The sequence below is a fragment of the Vipera berus genome (genome assembly GCF_964194415.1).
Source record: "Vipera berus genome assembly, chromosome: 1".
Lineage (NCBI taxonomy): Eukaryota > Metazoa > Chordata > Lepidosauria > Squamata > Viperidae > Vipera > Vipera berus.
This window is the reverse complement of record NC_138202.1, coordinates 355,088,473-355,113,292: the sequence shown is the minus strand read 5'-3', so window position 1 is coordinate 355,113,292 and position 24,820 is coordinate 355,088,473. Positions and strand designations below refer to the sequence as shown.

General features: G+C 46.8%; 1 protein-coding gene across 1 annotated transcript in view; it reads right to left on the bottom strand.

Moving 5' to 3' along the window:
* The window catches only part of CLTC (clathrin heavy chain), a 126,357-nt gene that overhangs the window by 25,489 nt on the left and 76,048 nt on the right, over positions 1-24,820 (bottom strand). The window contains exons 12-22 of the mRNA XM_081346560.1: positions 24,183-24,347; positions 22,158-22,338; positions 18,487-18,650; positions 14,231-14,356; positions 12,859-13,001; positions 12,409-12,643; positions 10,711-10,833; positions 10,464-10,609; positions 8,782-8,965; positions 6,593-6,785; positions 3,001-3,158 (exon numbers count right to left, since the gene is read on the bottom strand). Coding sequence (XP_081202686.1) covers positions 3,001-3,158; positions 6,593-6,785; positions 8,782-8,965; positions 10,464-10,609; positions 10,711-10,833; positions 12,409-12,643; positions 12,859-13,001; positions 14,231-14,356; positions 18,487-18,650; positions 22,158-22,338; positions 24,183-24,347 — 1,818 coding nt within the window. The remainder of the gene's footprint in view (positions 1-3,000; positions 3,159-6,592; positions 6,786-8,781; positions 8,966-10,463; positions 10,610-10,710; positions 10,834-12,408; positions 12,644-12,858; positions 13,002-14,230; positions 14,357-18,486; positions 18,651-22,157; positions 22,339-24,182; positions 24,348-24,820) is intronic.

Here is a 24,820-nt window from a genome sequence, read left to right as displayed (position 1 = left end):
CATAATCCTAACTACTGTAATCTCATTGCCTGTGATGACCCACGGCACAGCACAGAGGCAATGCAGTCAGTTGGCAAGTCAAACAGTCCTTTTATTGCTCCAAATTTTCCCCAAATGCTCCCACATTTGCTAGCAAGTCTCCCACAAAAGAACACACACACACACACACACCTTCAGCCAACTCTGGCTGTAAGTAGGTTCAAATACAGTCTGATTAGCATAAGAAAGCACTCAAGGCCATGGGAAGAAAACATAAACTTAAGGAGTCTGTTTGAATCCTAGCTTGCCTGAGCAGTTTTTCAAAAGAGAGAATCTGAAACACAGTCCGAGGTCTTTAAACATACAAACAACATGGTCGGTCAGTCCAATGGTCAGAGTTTCCAGGTTTCCAAACAGGAGTCCCAGAACAAGAGATCAGCAACAACACACAACACTCCAAGAGATCAGCGTTCGTCCCTGACAAATGCTCCTCCCCGCAGCGTCTCTTTAAATCTCAATCTCCAGGTGTTCCTTGTGGAGAAGGGCTGGACGCTCTCCCGAGTAACTATAGAATGAACCTTTATTGTCAAAGTACAACCATGTATACATTGAGATTGGCTGAGCCTCCCTTCGTGCCCCCACCCCCAACTCACAGTGACAACAAACCCTCCATCTTATTACACCACGTGAGCTAACTGCACACAACACACCGGCCTCGCAAGTCAATCATGCATAAAGTTTATCAAATTATGTCCCGTTCAAGAGCCTAACAGCCCATGGATAAAAGCTGTTCTTCAGCCTGTTGGTACGGCTGGCTACACTCCTGTATCTCCTACCCGATGGTAGGAGAGTAAAGAGGTACCGACCAGGGTGTGAGTCGGCCCTGAGAATTTTCCTCACTCTTCCAAGACAGCGGGCCCTGGCGAGGTCATCCAGTGATGTCAGGGGACAGCCCACGATGTCTTGTGCTGTCCTCACCACCCTCTGTAATACTTTCCTATCCGCGGCTGTCAGACCAGCATACCAAACCACAATACAGTGCGAGAGGACGCTCTCTATAGTAGACCGGTAAGAGGGAGTTATTGAGCCTGCTTGCGTTGTTCCCTCCTTCTCTCCACTCTCCTTGCTCTAGGCAGTGGCGTAGCGTGGGTTGTCAGCACCCGGGGCAAGGCAACCGGAAGCGGAAATAGAGGGGCGGGCGGGCGGTGACGTCACGGCACTGCTGAAAAGACGTGCCCCGCAGCGGCGTAGACTTTCCAAGAAGAGTCGCGCGCATGCGGGATGCTTCCGGGTCCCTCTCGAGGGCGGCTGGGCGGGGCTCCGACCTGCAAGAGCCGCTGCATTCAAGCTCGCACGTGAGCCCCGCTAAATAAAGCCACGCATGCGCACGAAGCTAGGCCGGCTGGCCAGCGGGTCCGTCTTCGCTCGGCCAAACCTGCCAGGGCGCCTGCGGGGCGCTTGCGGTTGGCCTGAGCCTGGGCGGAGAGTTGGCCGCTTCTATTTATTTTATTCAGTTTATGTGGCCGCCCATCTCACCTGCCGGACTCATTTCGCTTTGCAAGAAAGAGCAGCTCGAGAGCGGAGCCAAGCCAACTCTGTGCAGCCCTTGGGGTTCCCTGAGCAGCTCAGTGCGAGCGCGCCCCCCCAGATGTTGCGCCCGGTGCGGCCGGCCCCCCCTGCACCCCCCACGCTACGCCACTGGCTCTAGGTGTTGTGATTCAGGGTCAGCCTGTGGGTTCGGCAGTTGGGTCGGAGGACTCAGAGGAGGAGGAGGAGGGGGGTGTTGAAGAGCTTGCTGAGGAGATTGGACAGCTTGATGAGAGCCCTCAGCCAGGCCCCTCTCATCTGGTCACAACGCAGACCCAGCTGTGTGAGCCTGACAGCGTGGATGAAGATGACCCACAGCTGGCCCTGTTCAAGGACGCCCGACGCAGGAGGCAGTCAGTCAGGAGTAAACAGAGGAAGGCAATGGGGCTCCTCGGAAGGAGGCAGAGAGAAGCCACGCCCTGAACTGTATTTAAGGGGGAATGCGTGGGAGGGCTGGTTTGCTGAAGGCAACCGCTTGAAAAGCTCCTGTTTCTTGGTTCGTGTCTTGTTCTATTTGTTTTTGTAGCAATAAATTTGGCAGGCGTAATTCCAGCCTCTTGCCTTCTTGTAAAAGGGGTTGTCCCTGCCTTTTCTGCAGGGCCGGTAGCAGGCTGGTACAGAACACTAGGATCAGGTGGGGGTGGCCCTTGCTCATCTCCTGAACTCTCCCTCTCCTGTTCCTCCTCTTCCAATCCTGAAGGGCCCTGGCCTGCCTCAGCCTGCTCCTCCCCACATCCCTCCGAAGCCACAGACCCCTCTCCCTCCTGCTTCCATAGGGTCCCCCGCCCCTTCCGGCTCATTTTCCTCCGCAGATTCAGGCTCAGAGGGAGGCATGACATTGCCCAAATCATCCCTGTTACTGAGTGTGTTACAGCTGCAGCCAACACATCGAGTCTAAAGATTCGGTTCTCTCCCGTTTCTTCTGCGCTTCCCACGAGGAGATCAGAGCAGCAGCTGCAGCCCAGACTCCCTCCTGACTTTATTTTTCTTACAACCCCCTTGCGAGGTGGGAGAAGGACCCGTAACTCGCTCAAGAGCTGGCAAAGCGCATCAGGGCGGGGTGATGGTTCCAACCAGCTTCTTCCCAACCCCAGTTCCCTCGCCTTCCTTCACCCCACCGAGGGCTCCCAAATCCTGCCTAAGAGTCTCCATCACGGTAACCACCAGCAGACAAGTTGGGTGGTGGGGGGGGGAGGAAATGCCACGTTTGGCTGGCAATTCTTACAAAAGCTGCCCCAGAGTTACCTTGTAGGGAAGACGGATGACATAAAATAAATAAATAAATAATAAATAAATGAAAAAAAAAAAGGGTGGGGGGGGGGACTACCGACCTTCCCAACCCTGCAGAGAGATGGAAAGCAGACGTCTAATCCGAGGATTAAGAGGAAACCCTCGGCCTGCAGATTAAAAAAACCCAGGGTTGGAAGCACTCACTTGCTGAATGTGAGCGTTGTTGGGCCCGTTGATGAATTCTTCCAGTTCAGCCAGGCGGTTTGTTTTCGCCAGAGCAAAAATAAGCTCCGTCTCCACGTAGGATTCCCTGGCCTTTCGGCGAGCCATCTGCAAGTACTTCACCAGTTCTTCCCAGTTGCCTAGGTGGGGAACAAAAAAAAAAGAGAGGAGGCAGCTCCTAGTCACATCGCAAGAACCATTTGCGGGCCGTTCGGTCCCTATCCTTTGAAAAGGAGGCAGGAGAGACGGATATAAGGGTCATGGCGATTGCCAGCCTCGCCGGGGCAAGCTCAACCCGGTGACAAATGTCCCTTTAAAATCAGGAATGGGAAGTGGGGGGGGGAAGGAAAGAGAGAGGCAATCCCAGCATGTGCAGCCCTGGCGAAACCCAAAAGACTGAGCCATCAGTGTGAGGATTAATTTCTACTTTAAGATTGGGCTGTGTCTGGAATTTTATTAGAGCCAAACAGTTGCTCATTCTTGCGGAGTGGAACACAAGCTTCCCAAAACTGGGAGGAAGGGGGAAGTGGGGGGGGGGGGGGGGAGAAAAAAAAATCAGGTCAGCCGAACAATCCACTTCTTTGTCATCCACTCGTTGTACTGGGCATGCCCGTTCACACATCTGTTGCCGAATAAATGTACTTCCCAAGTACACGGGCTCTTTTCCCACAGGAGAGGTGACCACCTCTAGCCTTTGTACATAGGTGCGCAGAGAAAGGGATCTGAAGAGAGAACCGTGTTGAAAGGGGAAGACGACACTCGAATTGCATTCGCTCAGGGAAGGAGACAGGAAGAGGGACAGCCAAAGTCATGTTAGACGTTTCCTCTGGTTTTATTTATTTTTTATTTTTATTTTAATTCCATTTATATCCCGCCCTTCTCCGAAGACTCAGGGCGGCTTACAAGCTTAGCAGTAGCCTTCATTCTATGTATATGCCTGCTTATTAGGGCTTTCACACACACCCCAAGCGTCATTATTACAAAGTCAGCTTAATTGCCCCCAACAATCTGGGTCCTCATTTTACCTACCTCGGAAGGATGGAAGGTTGAGTCAACCTTGAGCCTGGTGGGATGCGAACCTGCACTAATTGCAGGCAGCTGGTGTTACTTAAGGAGGCATTAGCCCACTGCTCCACCAAGGTTTCGGAGGCTTTTGCCATTTTTATAATCTACCCAGAGAGAATCAAAAAAAGGAGGCAATATCTGGTAGAGAGAAGAGTCAGTGGGACCCCAAGAAATCTGATGGGTCCTTGGTTCTCTCTGAGCTTCTTTTCTTGCAGACATTTCCTTACCCAACTAGGTAACGTCATCAATGCAAGAAGACAGTGGGGTTCACCATTTATTTATTAGCTAGTGGCTTGCCCTGTCAGCACTGGTAGGAGTCCTCTTGGATTAACCTTAAGAGCATGAAAAAGGTTCTAGAAGGCAGTACAGACAGTCCTCAACTTACAACAGTTATGACCATTTTTCAAACTTACGACGGTTGCAGCATCCGCTGTGGTCACGTGGTCAAAATTCAGACACTTGGCAACTGACTCATATTTATGACGGTTGCAGTAGCTTGGGGTCATGTGATCCCCTTTTGTGACTTTCTGACATGCAAAGTCAATGGGAGAGCCAGATTCACTTAGCAACCGTGTTACTAACTGAACAACTGCAGCGATTCGCTGCAGAGAGGTCATAAAATGGGCAAGAAAGAAATGGGGCAAAATTCACTTAACCCATGTCCCACTTATACAACAGAAATGCTGGGCTCAGTTGTGGGGCTAAAGGACTACCTGTATTTTCAATATTAAGCTCAAATTAAGAATGCAGGGGCATAACCTCAACTGGCCAGGAGGGAAGTTTAAAAGTCATGTTACAGAGGAGTGGAAGCTTGGAATCAACTTATAAGTGGGTCAGTTCTCAGTAACTGAGTTTAAACATGCTTGGGATAAGCACATGTCCATCATCCGACAAAATTTAAAAAATAAAATTAAAACAAGAGCGAACGAATATTTCAAAAATAATAAATGAAGAGTCTAATGAAGATAAGGGCTAGGGATGACACGATAGCAGTGCTCCAGTATCTCAGGGGCTGCCCCAAAGAAGAGGGAGTCAAGCTATTCTCCAAAGCAACTGAAGGCAGGACAAGAAGCAACGGAGGGAAACTAATCAAGGAGAGAAGCAACCTAGAACTAAGGAGAAACTTCCTGACAGTTAGAACAATTAATCAGTGGAACAACCTGCCTCCAGAGGTGGTGAATGCTTCAACACTGGAAGTTTTTAAGAAGAGACTGGACAGCCATTTGCCTGAAATGGTATAGGGTTTCCTGCCTGAGCAGGGGGTTGGACTAGATGACCTCCAAGGTCCCTTCCAGCATTATTATTGTTACTACATCATCATCATCATCATCACTATATTATTATTATTATTATTATTATTATTATTATTATTATTATTATTATTATTATTATTATTACTATTTATTTATTATTTATTATTATTATTATTAAAAAAGAAAACAAAAAGAAAAAAACCCTCAAAGGGCAGACTCGATAGACCACTGGATCTTTTTGTGCCATGAGTTTTCTATGTTTCTATACATTAGTGGCTTGCCCTGTCAGTGTTGGTGGGAATGTTCTTGAATTAGGTTGGGGTTTACTGTTGGTTGGTTTGATAGTGGAAGGTCTGCAAAAAAAAAAAAAAACCCACCAAGCTCAGAGAGCACCAAGTACCCCACAAGTTCAACCCTGAGCTACCAATGTTCTCTTCTAATTGAGACTCTGCGCGAGTTTACAGATTCAGTTTCTAGCTTGGCCTTTCCAGCTGGCTGACTTGAGGTTCCAGTTTTTTGTAAAAACCACAGACTGGAAAAGCTTTGTTTCCACCTAGAGCAGGGGTAGGCCACCTTGGCTCTTTTATGACTCGTGGACTTCAACTCCCAGAATTCCTGAGCCAGCCATGCTGAGGAGAAAGGGAGAGGTTTCCATGCTAAGCCGTGCTGGCTCAGGAATTCTGGGAGTTGAAGTCCACGAGTCATAAAAGAGCCAAGGTTGCCTACCCCTGGCCTAGGCCTAGGCCGCTTTATGACTCGTGGACTTCAACTCCCAGAATTCCTGAGCCAGCCATGCTGAGGAGAAAGGGAGAGGTTTCCATGCTGAGCCGTGCTGGCTCAAGAATTCTGGGAGTTGAAGTCCACGAGTCATAAAAGAGCCAAGGTGGCCTACCCCTGCCCTAACCAACTTGCTCAGACTGAGGAAGTTAACAGAATAACAGAGCTGGAAGGGACCTTGGAGGTCTTCTAGTCCAACCCCGTTCTGGCGAAACGTCTCAAACCAACAAGATAAAAATAAATCCAGTTGCCCCAACTCAATTTCCAGAGAGCCCTTCAACCGCTTGCTCCATTTTCTTTCTTTCCTTCCTTAGGTCAGCCCCAGCTCAGGAATTCTGGGAGTTGAAGTCCGCCAGTCGTAAAAGAGCCGAGGTTGCCCACCCCTGATTAAGGGCCACGGGAGGCGTATTGTGTGTTCTCACGAAGGCTACTTAATGGGGCGCAGGGGCGAGGGGGGAAAACAGCCATCAATTCCCTACCGCTTGTGTTGGCAGCCTGGACAACCTCCATGTAGGACGACGGATCGTCTGCTTTGATGTAGGAGTCAATGGCTTCCTTCACCATCCCTTTCTGGAGCTGAGCTTTGGCCAGCTGGCTCCACACGGCAGGCTCATTGCAACGCTCAGCAAACTCATAGGCTCGGTCCAGGTTCCCAATGTGCTCGATCAAAACCTAGGAAAAGAGAGCAACACCTTTCCACAAGAGCCTTGCAAAGACGACGGACTCAACTGCAGTTGGGAAAACCTCTTGTGGTGCAAGGAAGCAACGATAAGAACATCCAAAGAGCTGGAGAAGACTTGACTTTTAAGAAATAATAATAAAAAAAACAACCTACATCAGTGGCTCTCGACCCGTGTTCTGCAAACCCCTGGGGGCCCCCCACATTGTTATCATACGGGGGGTCCGAGAAAGGCTTGAAAAAATGTTATGATTTAAAACCTGAGGGTGTTTTTTTTTTGGGGGGGGTTGGGTTTCCATAGCTATGGTCCGTAGCCACCACGGGTATTTAAAAGGGGCCCATTTTGAAGAAGAGGTTGAGAACCATTGAACTACATCATTAGCCAGACAGATGGAAGTTATAGGCACTTGAAACAAAGACACTCGGAACCGTGTGGGTGAAGAAAGGGTGCAAACAAATTCCAGTCCCATCTCTGAATTTTATTTTATTTTTAAAATTCCATTTATATCCCGCCCTTCTCCGAAGACTCAGGGCGGCTTACAAGCTTAGCAGTAGCCTTCATTCTATGTATATGCCTGCTTATTAGGGCTTTCACACACCCCACAAGCGGCATTATTACAAAGTCAGCTTAATTGCCCCCAACAATCTGGGTCCTCATTTTACCTACCTCGGAAGGATGGAAGGCTGAGTCAACCTTGAGCCTGGTGGGACTCGAACCTGCAGTAATTGCAGGCAGCTGGTGTTACTTAAGGAGGCATTAGCCCACTGCTCCACCAATTTTCTGGGTCCTATACTGAGTAGAGTACTCTACTGACTGAGTAAAGTACCAAAGTTGGTTTTTTTTTCTTTTCAAAAGGCAATTGGGCTTTGTCTTTTTCCTTGAAGATGTTTCGCTTCTAGTCCAAGAAGCTTCTTCAGTTCTGACTGAATGGTGGAGGATAGAAGGATTTATATTCTTTGCAGCCATCTGGTTGTTTAGCACTCCTTTCAGAGAGTCGTTAAGGCCACTTGGAGATTTATCTGTGCCCTCCGGATCACCTGAACAATGCAAATAGGTAGGGAGCCTTCTTGGAAATTTATTTATTTATTTATTATTTAAATTTATATACCGCCCTATTCCCGTAGGACTCAGGGCGGTTTACAGGGAAAATTAAAATACATAGCATACAAAATTAAAATCAGTTAAAACTATAATTAAATTAAATTAAATTAATTAAATTAAATTACAATCCCTGAAGTTAAACTAAAACCCAATTAAATTAAATTAAATTAAAACCCCTGAAAGGACTGTTGTAAAGAAGAGATAGGTGGTATCCCTCCCCCTCTGTTGAGAGAGGGATGTTCAGTCTTAAAATTTAAGAAGAGACTGGACAGCCATTTGCCTGAAATGGTATAAGGTTTCCTGCCTGAGCAGGGGGTTGGACTAGATGACCTCCAAGGTCGTCTTCTTCTTCTTCTTCTTCTTCTTCTTCTTCTTCTTCTTCTTCTTCTTCTTCTTCTTCTTCTTCTTCTTCTTCTTCTTCTTCTTCTTCTTCATCATCATTATTATTATTAAAATAGATGGCCTTTTCGACCCCTCTTTCAAACCAGCGGTCCTCTCTGTGCAAAATGTGTACTTTGCGGATGCTTCCATCTGAAGAAACTTCTTGGATAAGATGCGAAACGTCTTCCAAGGAGAAAACAGAAGTCCAGTTGCCTTTTGAAAAAGCATCCTTGGGACAGCCATGACCTGGATGACTGAAAATCTCCACAGTAGTGCACTGATGGAAGTTATCTAGTTTGGTGATGAAATATCTGCAAGAAAACTACCAAGCCCACAGATAACCAAGGACCCCACCCGCACCCCACCTCACCCACAAAAAGTATGTATTATAAATGCTAGAGCGCATGGGTTTTATCTAGTGGCGCACCAGGAGATGGAATTCAAGATCAAAGCAACTTTCAGCCATCATTGGCACATCAAATTTGGCTGGGAAGGGTCGAAGTTACCTGGATGGCAGAAGTGTTGACGTCAAATTTCCGAAAGATGGCAAAGGCTTCTTCGAAAAGTTCGTTGCTGATGGCAATGTTGGCGATGTCAGGGGCATCATAGTTATCCAGGCGATTGATGTATTCCATGACCCGGGTGCGGTCAGCCTTGATTGCTGTCAGAATGAGCAGGTTCTGGAGATTCCTTTAAAAAAAAGCAATAAGATGCAAATAGATCATCATCATAAGCTGGAGACTTACCGGACTTCAACGGACAAATTTAAGACTCACCTGGACTTTAAATCCCAGAATTCCCCAGCTAGCATTGCTGGTTGGGGAATTCTGGGAGTTGAAGTCTATACGTCTTAAAGTTGTCAAGGTTTGGAAATACTAAAGAGACCACAAGCCTTAGCTCTGATTTGTCTACTCTAAGCTTCTGAAGAGTGAAAAGAAGAGAGTCATTTGTCCAGATATTATGGGAAAGGGGAGAAGATCAAATGACGCATCAAGAAGGGAAGGCAGGGTGTGTTATGGGTCCAATCAATCAGAGATGGACATATTGCGGGCCCACGAAAAGGGCCTTCTCAGTGGAGGCCCCCTCTCTATGGAACATCGTTCTCCCCCTGGTACAGTTGGCCCCAACTTTATTGCTTTTTTGAAAGGGCCCAATGATGTGGTTTTGTCAGCGGGCCTGGGGACCCCAAGTGGAGATGGAGCCAATCAAATGGATGGTTTGATTGTATTACTGCTACCGTGGGGATGAGTGGTGGGGCTTGTGGGTTTTTATGTTATGATTTTTCATGTTGCAAGCCGCCTGGAGTCACCTCCGTGTAAGCTAGGCAGCCATTAATTTGTTACAATAGGTAGGTAGGTGAGTAGATGATTGATAGAAACATAGCTAGCTAGCTAGACCAGGGGTAGTCAACCTTGGCTCTTTTATGACTCGTGGACTTCAACTCCCAGAATTCCTGAGCCAGCCTGGCTCAGCCTGGCAACCTCTCCCTTTCTCCTCTGCATGGCTGGCTCAGGAATTCTGGGAGTTGAAGTCCACAAGTCACAAAAGAGCCAAGGTTGCCTACCCCTGAGCTAGACAAATGGATAGATGAATGGGGAAAGGGGGAGAGGGGAAGAGAGGGAGGAGAGAAAGGGGGAAAGAGGGGGAGAAAGAAGGGGAGAGGGAGGGGAGAGAAAGAGAGAGGGAGGGGGGAGAGGGAGGGGGAGAGAGAGAAGGGGAAAGGGGGAGGGAGGCATGGGGAGAAAGGGGGAGAAGGTAAGAGAAAGAGGAGGGGGGAGAAAGGGAGGGAGGGAGGGAGAGAGAGAGAGAGAGAGAGAGAGAGAGAGAGAGAGAGAGAGAGAGGAGGGGGGGCAGACAAAGTACTAGAGCCTTGGTGGCGCAGTGGGCTAATGCCTCCTTAAGTAACACCAGCTGCCTGCAATTAGTGCAGGTTCGCATCCCACCAGGCTCAAGGTTGACTCAGCCTTCCATCCTTCCGAGGTTGGTAAAATGAGGACCCAGATTGTTGGGGGCAATTAAGCTGACTTTGTAATAATGCCGCTGGGGGGGGGGGCGAAAGCCCTAATACGCAGGCATATACATAGAATGAAGGCTATTGCTAAGCACATTGATTTGTGCTTTAGACTGTAAGCCACCCTGAGTCTTCGGAGAAGGGCGGGATATCAATGGGATAAAAAAAACAACTAACCTGTGTTCACTGAACACAGAATTATCCAGGACAATTTTCTCCAACAGTTCAATAAGTTCATTCGGGAGGTCAGCGGTCATGAAAGCCTTGACGGTGACAGAGACCTCTTCGGGATCCTGAGTCTCGGAGAGAGCTGTCTGCACAACCTAGCCACCAAAGAGGGCGCAACGGTCAACTCAGCATTGCTTTTTTTTTTTCCACACTCATCCCACACGCCAGCCAGCGCAGAGGCCTCAAGAGAGCCCACCTGGTCAATGAGAGGCCGCCGGTAAGGGTTGCTCTCGAGCAGCACGCTGGCCCACAGTTCCGGATCCTTACGGCGCACCAAGTACCGGGAGAGGCTCTTGAAGAGGGAATTCTCGTTGCATACCTGGAGGACAAAAGGGGTTGACACAATGAGGACGAGGGCCTCCTTCGGTGGGGGAAAAGAACAAAGTTTCACACTGCCCGCGGAAGAAGAGTATTTATTTATACTTCTGGGTTGAATTCTGGAGTCCTTGAGGCTCTCTGAGCTTGGCTGTATTCCATTACCAAACTAGCTAGCACCGGCAGCCCCTCACACTGATGATGTTACCTAGTTTGGTAATGAAACATCTGCAAGAAAACCACCAAGGTCAGAGAGAGAGAACCAAAGACCCCAAAGGTTCAGGACATGGTTTCTGAAGCCTGAAAAAAACAAAGGGGAAAATAAATATGCTGGACTAGCTTGGAACAGGCTTTTCCTGCAGAGCTCTGAACAAGTCAAGAGGCTGGACCAGGGGTAGGCAACCCTGGCTCTTTTAATGACTCGTGGACTTCAACTCCCAGAATTCCTGAGCCAGCATGGCTCAGCATGGAAACCTCTCCCTTTCTCCTCAGCATGGCTGGCTCAGGAATTCTGGGAGCTGAAGTCCAGGAGTCATAAAAGAGCCAAGGTTGCCTACCCCTAGTCTCGAGTCAGTTCCCACAAACGTACAAACTAGGATAGCCGTGGCTTCGCTTCTCGTGAACCATCAAGCAAAGAATGTTAAAATCGGTCTTTACAGTTGGTGAACTCTCAAGCTTCCTCCCTGCGTTATATATTCAAGATGGTCAGGGTTTCATATTTATACGTTGCGCATTTGCGGGGGTGTGGGTCTATACGTATGTTGTATGTAGTATATTTAGGTCTGTGTCATATATGTGTTCACTTTGAGAGCGGGCAACTAAATTTCATTTTTGATGTGTGCCGTTGTGCCCACAGTAAAAAAAAAAAGACAATAAAGGTTATCTTGGACTTAGGCTGAGCGCCAAAGAATTTAGGCCTTTGAACTATGGTGCTGGAGAAGACTCCTGCGAATCCCTTGGACTGCAAGGCGATCAAACCGGTCAGTCCTAGAGGAGATCAACCCTGACTGCTCTTTAGAAGGCCAGATCCTGAAGTGGAAACTCAGATACTTTGGCCACCTAATGAGAAGGAAGGACTCACTGGAGAAGAGCCTAATGCTGGGAAAGGTTGAGGGCAAGAGAAGAAGGGGACGACAGAGAATGAGGTGGCTGGATGGAGTTACTGAAGCAATAGGCGTGAGCTAGGACTCCAGAAGGTGGTAGAGGACAGGAAGGCCTGGAGGAACGTTGTCCATGGGGTGGCGATGGGTCGGACACGACTTCGCAACTAACAACAACAAAAGGTTATCTTATCTCATCTCATCTCATCTCACCTCACCCTATCTTATCTCATCCTATCTCATCTCATCCTATCTTCTCTCATCCCATCTCATCTTACAAGGGTTCTGTATAATGATTGACGCCATTAACAGTGAGACCCACTGAAGAGAATATTCGTAGCTCATGTCCCAAATGTGCTCGTAAGACGAGGCCGATCTATACCAAACGGATTCCTCAGCCTCAGAAGAATGAACCAGGAACCACCCCACCCACCCCATTTCTCTCCTTTTTTCACCATCCTCTTTACCAGTAAACTCACATTGATAAGCTCCTGGTCACACTGTCCTCGCTCGTAAGCCACACAAGCCAGATGCGGATCTCTCTTCTCACAGTACTTTCCCACCACGCGGCTGTCGTAATAGGGGTTCTCTCGTAAAAACCTTTCCGGGTTATTGTTGCTATCGATGTAAATTTTAGCCAGGGCGTTGTGGGTAGCCGGTTCTTCGCAACCCTCGTGAATTCTTGCTTCCAGCCAAGGCAGGAGGAGTTTTAACCTAAGGAGGAAACGGCATTGGGTTTTAGACAGCTCCTAAATGGGGCTGGCAGTTTTGTTGCCTTCTAGGACAGGGGTCCCCAATCTCAGCAACTTTAAGGCTTGTGGACTTCGACTCCCAGAATTCCCCAGCCAGCCACGAATGAAATAAATATGGACTATATTCAGCCTGCGGCTATGCCTGGGACTGAAACATGAGAATTCACAGGAAATTACCTGTTCCTTTTTTCCACTTCGGCGACAAGTTCATCAGTGGAGAATTGTCCTCTCACCACCAACATCAAGTTCTTGATGACATCTTCAGAGCAGTCCACGTCCAACAAGCCACCAATGACCACTGGAAGACGGCTCGGGTTCACCTGCAGCCATAATTCAAATTCAATTCAATTCAGGCCAGGCCAGGCCAGGTCAAGTCATCAGTTGGCATATACAGGCAGTCCTCAACTTACAAGCATTCGCCACCATCACAAACTTACAAGCACTCGTTTAGTGACCGTGGGAGTTACACAGCACTGAAAAAAGTGATGTATGACCCGTTTTTCACACTCACGCAGCACCCCCATATAATCACGGGGTCAAAATTCAGACGCCTGGCAACGGGCACGTATTTCTGACGGCTGCAGTGTCCCGGTGTCATTTAATCCCCTTTTTGCAACCTTCCGATGAGCAAAGTCAATGGGGAAGCCAGAGTCACTTAACAGTCATTGCTAACTTCACAACTGCAGTGATTCAATCAATCAATCAATCAGTCAATCAGAACAGAGTTTGAAGGGATCTTGGGAGGTCTTCTAGTCCAACCCTCTGCTTTCATTTAACAAGTGTGGCAAGGAAGGTCGTAAAATGGGGCAAAACCCATTTAATATCTGTCTTGTTTAGTAATGGAAATGTGGGTCTTCGTTGTGGCCATAAGTTGAGGACTATCTGCAGTTGCCCACTCCAGAGGACTCACACAAAACCCCAAAAGAAAGCAAAAGAATTAAAAGATGTTAAAACCACCAGCGACCACAGAAGCCAAGCTTCCTGAAACTTCACAGAGGGTTTGATAGATGAAGCAGCTTCGGGCCATTGCTGCCGGTGAAGTTCAACGAAGGAGCCTCGTTAAGCTGCTAAATCAGCGGCGGCCAACCTTTTTTATACCCCGTGCCCCTAGAACGCTTCTGATATTTTCTCGCACCCCTTACAAAAGTTCAAAATAACGGCAACGGGTTATGCAGATATCCTATAATTTTGAAAACCCAAGTTTTCACGCCCGCCCCCCCCAAAATATCGTCTCGCACCCCCTGGCATTTGGGAAATGTCTGAAGACCTGGTTCTGCTGTCTTCCTTGGGCTTCACAGATGAACATGAAGCCATGGAGCTGGTTAGTGCCCCCAAGGCCATTCCCCTGCCTTTTAATTAACTTTTTAATGTTGCATTTTAATAATCTTAGCCTCTTTTTATATTTTTACACGCAGTTTTTATGTTTTGATATTTTATTTGCACACTGCCCAGAGTCCCTCTTTGAGGGAGATGGGCGTTTTCTAAATTGGATCAATAAATGAAAATGAAAGAACAAAACCACAAGTTGTGCCTTAATAGATGATCTTACCTTTTGCACGTAGATCTCAATGTATTTCTGGAGATTGTTCCTATACAGGTACAGGACCAGGTCGTGAACAAAGTCAAAGCGGTCACAAACAATGATCAGCGGGAGCTGGTCTGTCAACTTGGCTTCCTGCAAACAGAAAGCGGGGATTTGTTAAATTTATTTATTGAATGGCTGTCTGGGGCTACTCAGCTCTACAGCGAAAAAGCCAACAATAATCTGAAACACAATCCCTTTAACTTTTTACCCAAGATATCCAATATAAAATGGCAACCAAACAATGTGATCAGTCTTTGCATAGATAAGCCCAAGGGGTAAACTAGCCAGGAACAGCTGAATTCCCATTCAAATCTTTCGTTAAAAGGACACGTTTTAAGGTCTCCCGTCGTCTCCAAGTTCCTACAGTCCTTTTAAAGCTACGGAGGATCCAAACACAGCTTTCCAGCCGGCTCGGGTCCCCAAAAGTGTTTGACCAAAAGCACAAGACCACAAAGGATTACAAGCCTATTCTAAGCATCGGTATTTATCAGCTGCAGCAATTCTCGAGTGTGCTGGATAAACTCTGGGATTGCAAGAAATAAGATATAGGCATTTTGTCCCGTTCCCCCCCCCAGGCTCATAAATTGCAGTGGTTAAACAATTCCCAGATATTCAGAGGGGGAAATTTTTGCCAAAGAGGAAAAAATACGCTGCCCTAATTCTGCTTCCTACTATGTGTGCATATAGGTAAAGTTGTGGGTTGATGGTCAAGGCTGCCTTCATTTGAAAGACAGATTTCACCTTATTAAATGAGATTCTTGCTTGGAAGCCAAATGTTTGAAGCAGGGTGCTGAAGCTTTTAAAAGCAAGAGCCGTGTAGTGTAACTCTAGGCCAGGGGTGCACAATCTTGAAAGGTTTCAGACAGGTAGACTTCAACTTTCAGAATTGGTGGCCCCTTCCCAGCGGCCCCTTCTGGGAGAATTTACAATTCCTCCCCAAAGTTGCTAGTGCTGGGTTTTTTAAATCCAGATCTGGCTTTTTCAATTCCCTATCTGGGTTTATCGTTATTTTTCATTTTTAACATTTAAGGAAATCTACATTTTTCTATGTATTACATTATAGTGTCTGTATGAAAAAGGTGAACATAATTTGGTTTAAAACTGATTTGTTCTGCTTTGTTGTTTTTTTGTTATCTGGGTTTTTTTTGTGTAGAACAGGGGTCTTCAAACTTGGCCCTTTGATGACTTGTGGACTTCAACTCCCAGAATTCCTCAGCCTGGCTGAGGAATTCTGGGAGTTGAAGTCCACAAGTCATCAAAGGGCCAAGTTTGAAGACCCCTGGTGTAGAATATCGATTTATTTCAATACAATTTTTTTTAAGGAAACTCCACCGGCAACTCTGCTCCACCCATGCTGAATTTCATTAAAAGTGGAAGTTCCTCACCTCTCTGCAGGAATAAACTGAAGGCTACAGATAGTCCTTGACTTACAACAGTTTGTTTAGGGGCCACTCAAATTTACATCGGCACTGAGAAAAGCAACTTACAACCATTGTTCACACTTACAACCGTTGCAGCATCCCCATGGTCACGTGATCAAAATCCAGGCACTTGGCAACTGGCATGTATTTATGACGGTTGCAGTGTCCTGGGGTCATGTGATCACTTTTTGTGACCTTCTGACCAGCAAAGTCAATGGGGGAACCAGATTCACTTAACAACCCTGTGACTAATTGAACAACTGCAGTGATTCACTTCACAACTGTGGCAGGAAAAGGTCGCAAAATGGAGCCAAGCCCACTTAGCAACTGTCTCGCTTAGCCACAGAAATGTTGGCTCAATTGTGGCCGTAAGTCAAGGACTACCTGTAGTAGGTAGGTATGCCAAGGCTACCAATTAAGCCACACCCCTGCACTATTTTCAAGATCAAATCCCCAAAATGTTAACTTTATGCACCGTTTCTTCCATCGGGTGCCCTACAACTGCAGTAGGGCTGCACCTCCCAGAATTCTCCAGCTATAATGCTACGCAGGAGTGGAAACTGAAGGTGCGAGCTGATCGGCACGGCCTCTAATGGAAAAATTACCTGGTACATGTCCTGAATATTCCAGAGACACCGGGAACAGCACAAAAAACAACAGACTGATCAGAAAATGATGGACACAAACAACGATGATTTGTTCGTTGCTCTCCCAGATGGCTACTGAGCGAACTTGAAACCCTAGCCAGCCCTTCTGCCTCCCCAGATAATCCAAGTGAGAGGCAACTGCAACCTTATGTATAATGGCTGCCTATTATGCCAGAGCAGTAGGTTTTAGGTCTCCATTTTGCAGGAAACTATCTCGTGGCCCTTTAAAATAACACCTGTCCTACCGCAAAAGCCATCTTCTGAATTTACTCCAAGATCCTGGTATCCCTGGAGCAGGAAGCTATCTCTAGCAGCCTTCCACCACCTGGTGATTGCCTGCTGTCCCTCTGTGGAATTCAGGGAAAAGCAGAGCAAGGCAGAAGAAATCATCGACAGAAGAGAATATTTGTAGCTCAGGGTTGTGGGGTCCTTGGTGCTTTCTGAGGTTGGTGGTTTTCTTGCAGACGTTTCGTTACCCAACTGGTTAATATCTTCAGGACAGTCCCACCAATAGTGACAGCCTAGCCACCAGCCACTCCCTTCTAGCACTGATGATAATAATAATAATAATAAACCTTTATTGTCAAAGTACAACATGTGTACATTGAGATTAGCTGAGCCTCCCCCCCGTGCTCTCTCCCCCCAACACACAGTGACAACAAACCCTCCATCCCACCACACCATGTGAACCAACTACACCACACACCGGCCTCCCAAGTCAATTCTGCATAAGATTATGTCCCATTTAAAAGCCTAACAGCCCACGGATAAAAGCTATTTTTCAGCCTGTTGGTACGGCTGGCTATATTCCTATATCTCCTACCAGATGGTAGGAGAGTAAAGAGATACCGTCCAGGGTGTGAGTCATCCCTGAGAATCTTCCTCACTCTTCCAAGGCAACGAGCCCTGGCGAGGTCATCCAGTGGTATCAGGGGACAGCCCACAATGTCTTGTGCTGTGCTCACTACCCTCTGTAATACTTTCCTATCCGCGGCTGTCAGACCAGCATACCAAACCACAATACCATACAAGAGGACGCTCTCTATAGTAGACCGGTAAAAGAGGGTCATTAGCTGTTGTTCTACCCTGTTCTTCCGCAAGATGTTACCTAGTTGGGTAACGAAATGTCTGCAAGAAAACCACCGGGCTCAAAGAGCTCCAAAGAAGAAACATCTTCCTTCAGACATACTTACTTCGCATCTCTGTCCGAGGTGCAAAATGTTTCTCTTACAGGTGTGCATAAAGACTGTCTATTCTCCTAAGTGGCTCCTGTCAGGGTTTATACACAAACTATCGGCCTAGATTTCCCTCCTTTCAATGAAAGAGCACGTGTCCGGTGAGAATTCAGACGGGAGCTGAATCAAGACCATTTCTATTCAGGAAGAAGGGCATCGTATCTGTCCACAGTAGAGGTGTCACTGATTTACGCGCACTGAGGATGTTACCTAGTTGGGTAATGAAATGTCTGCAAGAAAGCAACCAAACTCAGGGAGAATCATGGACGCCACCTGTAAGGTGCAGCTTTGACAATCCGAAAGTCTGACTTCAGTTTTCTCATGCTACGGCGTGAAATAGCTGCTCAGAGACCTGAACATATAAGCTCAACAAGTAAATAAGTAAACTAAAAAATAAATAAATAAATGCTAAGGTCAAGCCCTCTAGCGCTATCTTGACCAAAGAAACAAGAGTCGTCTAGATCAGTAAGATTTAATGCATGAATTAGGGGTAAGGTACAGAGAATCCTGGGAACTTTAAAAAATAAAATATAAAATATAAAAACCTTGGAGCTTTTCTTTTATTTCATGAGTTCAAATACGGAGTTCTTCTTCCCAGGAAAACTGGTCCAAGCCGCTCTTTATGCTTACAAGCTCCGATCCCATCTGTGGATTCAACCAGGGTTGCCCGGATTCCGCCAGGCTTTCTCTCAACCTCTTCCTAGTCCAGTGTTTTTCAAACTTGGCAACTTTTAAGACCTGTGGACTTCAACTCCCAGAATTCCCCTGCAGGACGGAAGTCCACCCATCTTAAAAGTTACCAAGTTTGAAAAACTCCGGACTACTCTCACCATTTAGACCATAAACACGGCTTTAGTAATAAGTAAGGTCCCAATATGAAAAAAGAGGGGGGGGTGTCCCACTCTTATCCTTTTTACCTTGAGGAAGTTCTTCACACGTTCTGGATCGTAGCAGTTGCTCTCCCTGCAAATTCTTTCCACCTCTTTAATTTGGCCAGTCTTACACGCAGCTTGGATGTATTTGAAGTGCACGTCAGGGTCTTGACTGAAGTTCACAATGGAGCCCAGGAAGTAGAAGAGACCTTGAAGGGAGTGGAAAAGAAAAGGGAGTAACCATGAAAAGAACTTGTCAGAAATCTTTTTGTTGCTTGGAAGTAATGGATTTTTGATAGAGGAGACTATTTGTAGCTTGGTTTTGTTTTCTTGCGGACATTTCATTACCCAACTAGGTAGCATCATCAGTGCTAGCAGGGATTGGAGTCTGCTCTCATTTTATATTGTGTATGTTGTCCAGAGGGACGAGGTGCCTCAGTGGGTTAGGACGCTGAGCTTGTCGATCAGAAGGTCGGCAGTTTGGCGGGTCGAATCCCGAGTGCCGCGTAACAGAGTGAGCGCCTGTTACTCGTCCCAGCTTCTGCCAACCTAGCAGTTCGAAAGCACGTAAAAACGCAAGTAGAAAAATAGGGACCACTACGGTGGGAAGGTAACAGCGTTCCGTGCGCCTTTGGCGTCTAGTCACGCCGGCCACATGACCACGGAGACGTCCTCGGACAAGCGCTGGCTCTTCGGCTTTGAAACGGAGATGAGCACCGGCCCCTAGAGTTGGAAACGACTAGCACGCGTGTGTGGGGGAACCTTTACCTATGTTATAGCTGGGTAATGAAATGTCTGCAAAAAAACAACAAAGAGCAGCAAGAACCACACACTTCTACTAGTGTACATTGATTAACAGATTATTGAATTTAGATTAATAGTGCGCTGATGATGTTACCTAGTTAGGTAATGAAATGTCCGCAAGAAAGCAACCAAGCCCAGAGACCACCAAGGACCCCACAGTCGTCGTCCTCCTCCCCTTCCCCACTCCTTTCTAGCACTGATGATGTTATTTAGTTGGGTAATGAAAGGTCTGCAAGAAAACAACCAAGCCGAGACCACCAAGGACCCCTTGTAACCAATGTTTCATTTGCTGAAAAGATTCGCCTGTAGCCATAGTGCAATTGCTTTTCACAAAACATTTAAGTGTGAGTCTCACTCATTGCTGCCGAAATAACAACTGATCTAAAGCAGATTTCTCCAACCTCATTTCCTCTTTAGTCCTCGACATACAAACATAATGGAGCTTGCCCTTTACCGTCCTTACGACTGGATGGTCATTCAACAAGTCAGTCATGCGACCAATCTGAATGGCTTGGGTCCGGGATATTTGAGGGAACACCTGCTGCCAGCATCAAGTTCCCTTCGTCCAGTGCATTCCCACAGGGAGGGTCTTCTCAGGGTGCCGCCGGTAAAAGATTGCCGGCGGATAACACCCAGTGGGAGGGCCTTCTCAGTGGGTGCGCCTGCCCTCTGGAACCAGCTGCCCGTGGAGCTCAGGACTGCCCCTGACCTGCGTTCATTCCGCCGGGACCTGAAGACTTGGCTCTTTGAGCTCTCTGGCCCAGGCTGAGAATTTTAACTGGGGTTTTATTTTCAGGGATAATTTAATCTTTTTAATTGTCTTTTAACTTTTGTATTTTGTATTGGTGTGATTTTAAAATGCCCTGTAAAACGCCCTGAGTCCTTTGGGAAAGGGCGGTATATAAATCTAATAAAATTAAAATTAAAATTAAATCTGATTTTATGACTTTTTTTGTGCTGGTGGTTAAGCAAATCTCCAGCACAATGGTTTGCTCTGGATGCAGTCTTGCTGAAAAATGGAAATAAAATGAAAACCACCATAAAATGTGGTCACGTGACCGTGGGAGGCTGCAAACAACCGTAAATATGGTGTGCTGCCAGCAGCCAAATTTTAGTCTGCAGAGGTGGGCCTGACCACTGGATCTTCAAATCTGGGTCGCAAGTCCCCTTCTTTGGATCCGTCCTAACTCTGGTCACTAAGCAACTGGTCGTAAGTCAAGGTCTACATATAAAGCATTACATACGCTAGCTATTATACTGATGTTTGAGAATACGAAAGGCAGTCAGCCTTCAATCCTAGCCTTGGTTAGTCACACTTAAATCCACTGACAATGACCCAAGATAAATATCTTTGCAGCCTTTTATCAAACATTAAGATAATATGGTTGAAAGGGACTTTGAAGTCCCTTGAGCAAGGAGATCCTATGCCATTCTGCGCAAATGGCTTTCCGGTCTCTTCTTTAAACCCTCCAGTGATGGAGAATGCACACCTTCCGGAGGCAGGTTGTTCCTCTGATTAACTCTTCTCCCGGTCAGGATTTTTTTCCTTATTTCTAGGTCGGATATCTCTTTACTGACCCATTACTTCCTGTCCTGCCCTCGGGTGCTTTGAAGACTAGGCTGACCCCCTCTTCTCTGTGATGGCCCCTCAAATATTGGAAGACGGCTATCATGTCATCCCCAGTCCTTCTCTTCGCTAGGCTAAATATACCTAGTTCCCTCAATTGTTCTTCCTATGCTTTAGTCTCCAGACCCCTGATCATCTTTGTTGCTCTTCTCTGTACTCGTTCTAGGGTCTCTTTCTAGAGTCTCAACATCATCTTCTTCTTTTTTTTTTTAGTTCTCCAGCAGGATATCACTTCCTGAATGAAACTGCCAGAAGGGCTGCCCGTAAGAAGGTGGGGTGGTCACAAAAGTGAAGTTGGCATCACAGCACAAAGGAAGACAGCTTCAACTGGGTAGTAATAATAATAATCAAAAAGTTGGAAGGGACCTTGGAGGTCATCTAGTCCAACCCCCTGCTCAGGCAGGAAACCCTATACCATTTCGGACAAATGGCTGTCCAGTCTCTTCTTAAAAACTTCCAGTGTTGGAGCATTCACAGCTTCTGGAGGCAGGTGGTTCCACTGATTAACTGTTCTAACTGTCAGGAAGTTTCTCCTTAGTTCTAGGTTGGTACTCTCCTTGATAACAATAACAATAACAGAGTTGGAAGGTACCTTGGAGGTCATCTAGTCCAACCTCCTGCTCGGGCAGGAAACCCTATACCATTTCAGACAAATGTCTGTCCAGTCTCTTCTTAAAACCTTCCAGTGTTGGAGCATTCACCACTTCTGGAGACAGGTTGTTTCACTGGTTAATTGTCCTCACTGTCAGGAAGTTTCTCCTTAGTTCTAGTTTGCTTCTCTCCTTGGTTAGTTTCCATCCGTTGCTTCTTGTCCTGCCTTCGGGCGCTTTGGAGAATAGTGATCCCCCTCTTCTTTGGGGCCGCCCCTGAGATACTGGAAGACTGCTATCATGTCCCCCCTCGTCCTTCTCTTTGTTAAACTACACATACCCAATTCCAGCAACCGTTCCTTATATGTTTTAGCCTCCAGTCCCCTAATCATCTTTGTTCCTCTTCTCTGCACTCTTTCTAGAGTCTCAACATCTTTACATCGTGGTGACCAAAACTGGATGCAGTATTCCAAATCTGGCCTTACCGAGGTGTTGTAAAGTGGTATTAACACATCACGTTAGTGATGGACACCATCGAGACACCCCCCATCTGCTTGTCTTTACCAGCCAAAGAGGACAAAAGGCAACCTCTTGGCCCGATGACTTGAAGAGATGCGCTCCTCTCAACGGGCCAAGGGACACCCAGAAGGAACCAAAGCCGTCAGAGATATGGATTCAGAACCCAACTGACCTACCTTCAAAACTCTTGAATGACTCGAAGAGCTCAATGAGCGACTGAGTTGAAAGCTGCTCGTGGTACTTGGACGCCACCTGGACACAGATCTGCAAGTTCTGGCGGATGTTTGCCGACAGCATCGCCCGCAAGCATTCCAGGGAATCCTCCACGGAGAGGGAGCCAAAGTAGTTGACCAGCCACTGCAAGCAGAAGGGATCGTTAGAGACGACCGTGGTTTTTCTTACACTTCTTTTTGGCAGAAATATGTAGATCAGAGGTGATGGGTGAGAATGGCCTTCCGCAACAGGAACCTTTCGGCAGGGATGGGGTTTTTAACTCCCAGAATTCTCAGCCAGGATTGGCAATGGTAACTCCCTCCACGAAGCTTCTTTTGGTGAGATGGGTGCCCATCTAAGTCTGGTTAAATAAACCAATTAAATGAATTCCCCACCCTCCAGTCAAGAGCTGAAGAAGCTTCTGGGACGAGAAGCAAAACGTCTTCAAAGAATAACAAGGAAGTCCAGTTGCCTCGTGAAAAAGCACCTTTGGGATTTAATGAATCCATTGGCGACACAGCAATAGCAATAAGGTTTATATGCCGCCTCACAGCACTCTCTGGCCTATTGACCCCAACAATGTGGATCCTCATTTTACCAAACTCGGATGGAAGGCCGAGTCAACCTCGAGCCTCTGTCCGGATCGAACTCCAGACTGTGGGCAGAGTTAGTCTGCCACACTGCTTTCTAACCACTGCGCCACCAGGGCTCCTGGTACTGGCTTTTCGGAAGCAGCTAAAACCAAGTTCTTTTCGGAGCACTTTTGGAGTGCAAAATAATGCCGTTAGTTATGAATCGAATGTTTGTACTTTGCAGCTTGGTTAAGATTGTTTTATACTTTGGTTTAATTTTTACCATGCTGTGTTTTGTTGTCTTGGATGTCAACAAGATAACCATTACGGTCATATTTTTTACTGTGGGCACAATGGCACACATCAAAAATGAAGTTGTGTCTATTGATTGTATTGGGAATAAACTAAATCTACACGTACGCTTGGTGCACAGGTGATCCTTGGCTTACAACCATTCATTGAGTGACCGTTCAAAGTTACAACGGCACTGAAAAAAAGTGGCTTATGACCGGTTTCCACACGTATGATCATTGCTGCATCCCCAGGGTCATGTGATTCAAATTCAGATGCTTCTCTGGCTTATATTTATGACGGTTGCCGTGTCCCGTGTATGTGTGTGTCACGTGATCACCTTTTGCAGCCTTCTGACCAGCCACGTCAATGGGGAAGTCAGATTAACTTAGCAACCGTCTTACCAACTTAACAACTGCAGTGATTCACTTAACAACTCTGGCAAGAAGAGTCATAAGATGGGGCCAAATTCACTTAACAACCGTTTTGCTTAGAAATGGAAATCTGGGGTTCAATTGTGGTTGTAAGTCAAGGACTACCTCTAAATAAAATAATTGTTCTCAAATGCAGCTGAACTTCAATCTCTCAGCGATGGCCAAAGGTCTCTGAAACGGCCTTCTTTTGAAAGGTGAGAATGGTCCCATTGTTATTAGTCTTCTGGAAATTGATTAAGTCTGAATTATTCCAGGGGATTTTGGAATGAATAATGACACTGTCAAGATTATACTTGTGCAGGGGTAGGCAACCTTGGCTCTTTTATGCCACGTGGACTTCAACTCTCAGAATTCCTGAGCCAGCTGTGCTGGCTCAGGAATTCTGGGAGTTGAAGTCCACGAGGTATAAAAGAGCCAAGGTTGCCTACCCCTGCACTAGGTGCTTTAACTTTTAATTTACTGTGTACATTGGATCCTTGCGTTGTATGACCACTGCTAGCTGCCCGAAGTCGTCAGATGTGCAGCCCAGCAATTAAATGTATTCAATTTACAATGCCACCCATCTGGCTTCAGAGTGACTCGGTGTGTGTGTGTGTGTGTGTGTGTGTGTGTGTGTGAGTGAAAGCATCAAAAACATTAAAGTTAACAATGGTTCTTCACGCATAAGTCAGGTACGCTTTCAGCCCTGTACCTCAGGGTTGAGAAGGTGTGTGTGGACCACGGCTCGCTTGATGTCATACAAGTCAGTGAAGTGTTCCAGTGCCCTTTGGAGGAGACCGGCCTTCTCGCACAGCTGAGCAATGTGGGCCCGGTCATAGTGGGTGAACATCTGATTCCCCAAGATGGCATCGGCGACCTGAAAGAGGAGATTTTTTTTATTTGAGATAAAGATCTGTGGCAAAGAAGCTCTGCCAAGAAATTAGCGCTCAGATTAACACTGGTGTGTCCAGAGCCCAAATGTCAAGCCCAATCAAGACAGTGAGTCTTTGCTGAGGATTTTAATGCTGATTTTGGGGTGAAAACAGAACGTTGGGAATTGCAAAACCAATTTCCCGGGGTCATTCATACTTAATTCATTAAGTCTCTGAATAACTCAAACTGCTCCTCACCAAAATGCTTTCCAGCCCCCTGGGCCGAGTTACCCTTTATGACACAGGCTACTCGTGGTTTTGCAATGTATGGCAGTGAAAGTTGGACCATAAAAAAGGCTGAGCGCCAAAGAATCGAGGCCTTTGAACTATGGTGCTGGAGAAGACTCCTGCGAGTCCCTTGGGGTCGCAATGGGTCAGACACGACTTCGCAGCTAACAACAACTCGTGGTTATAATTA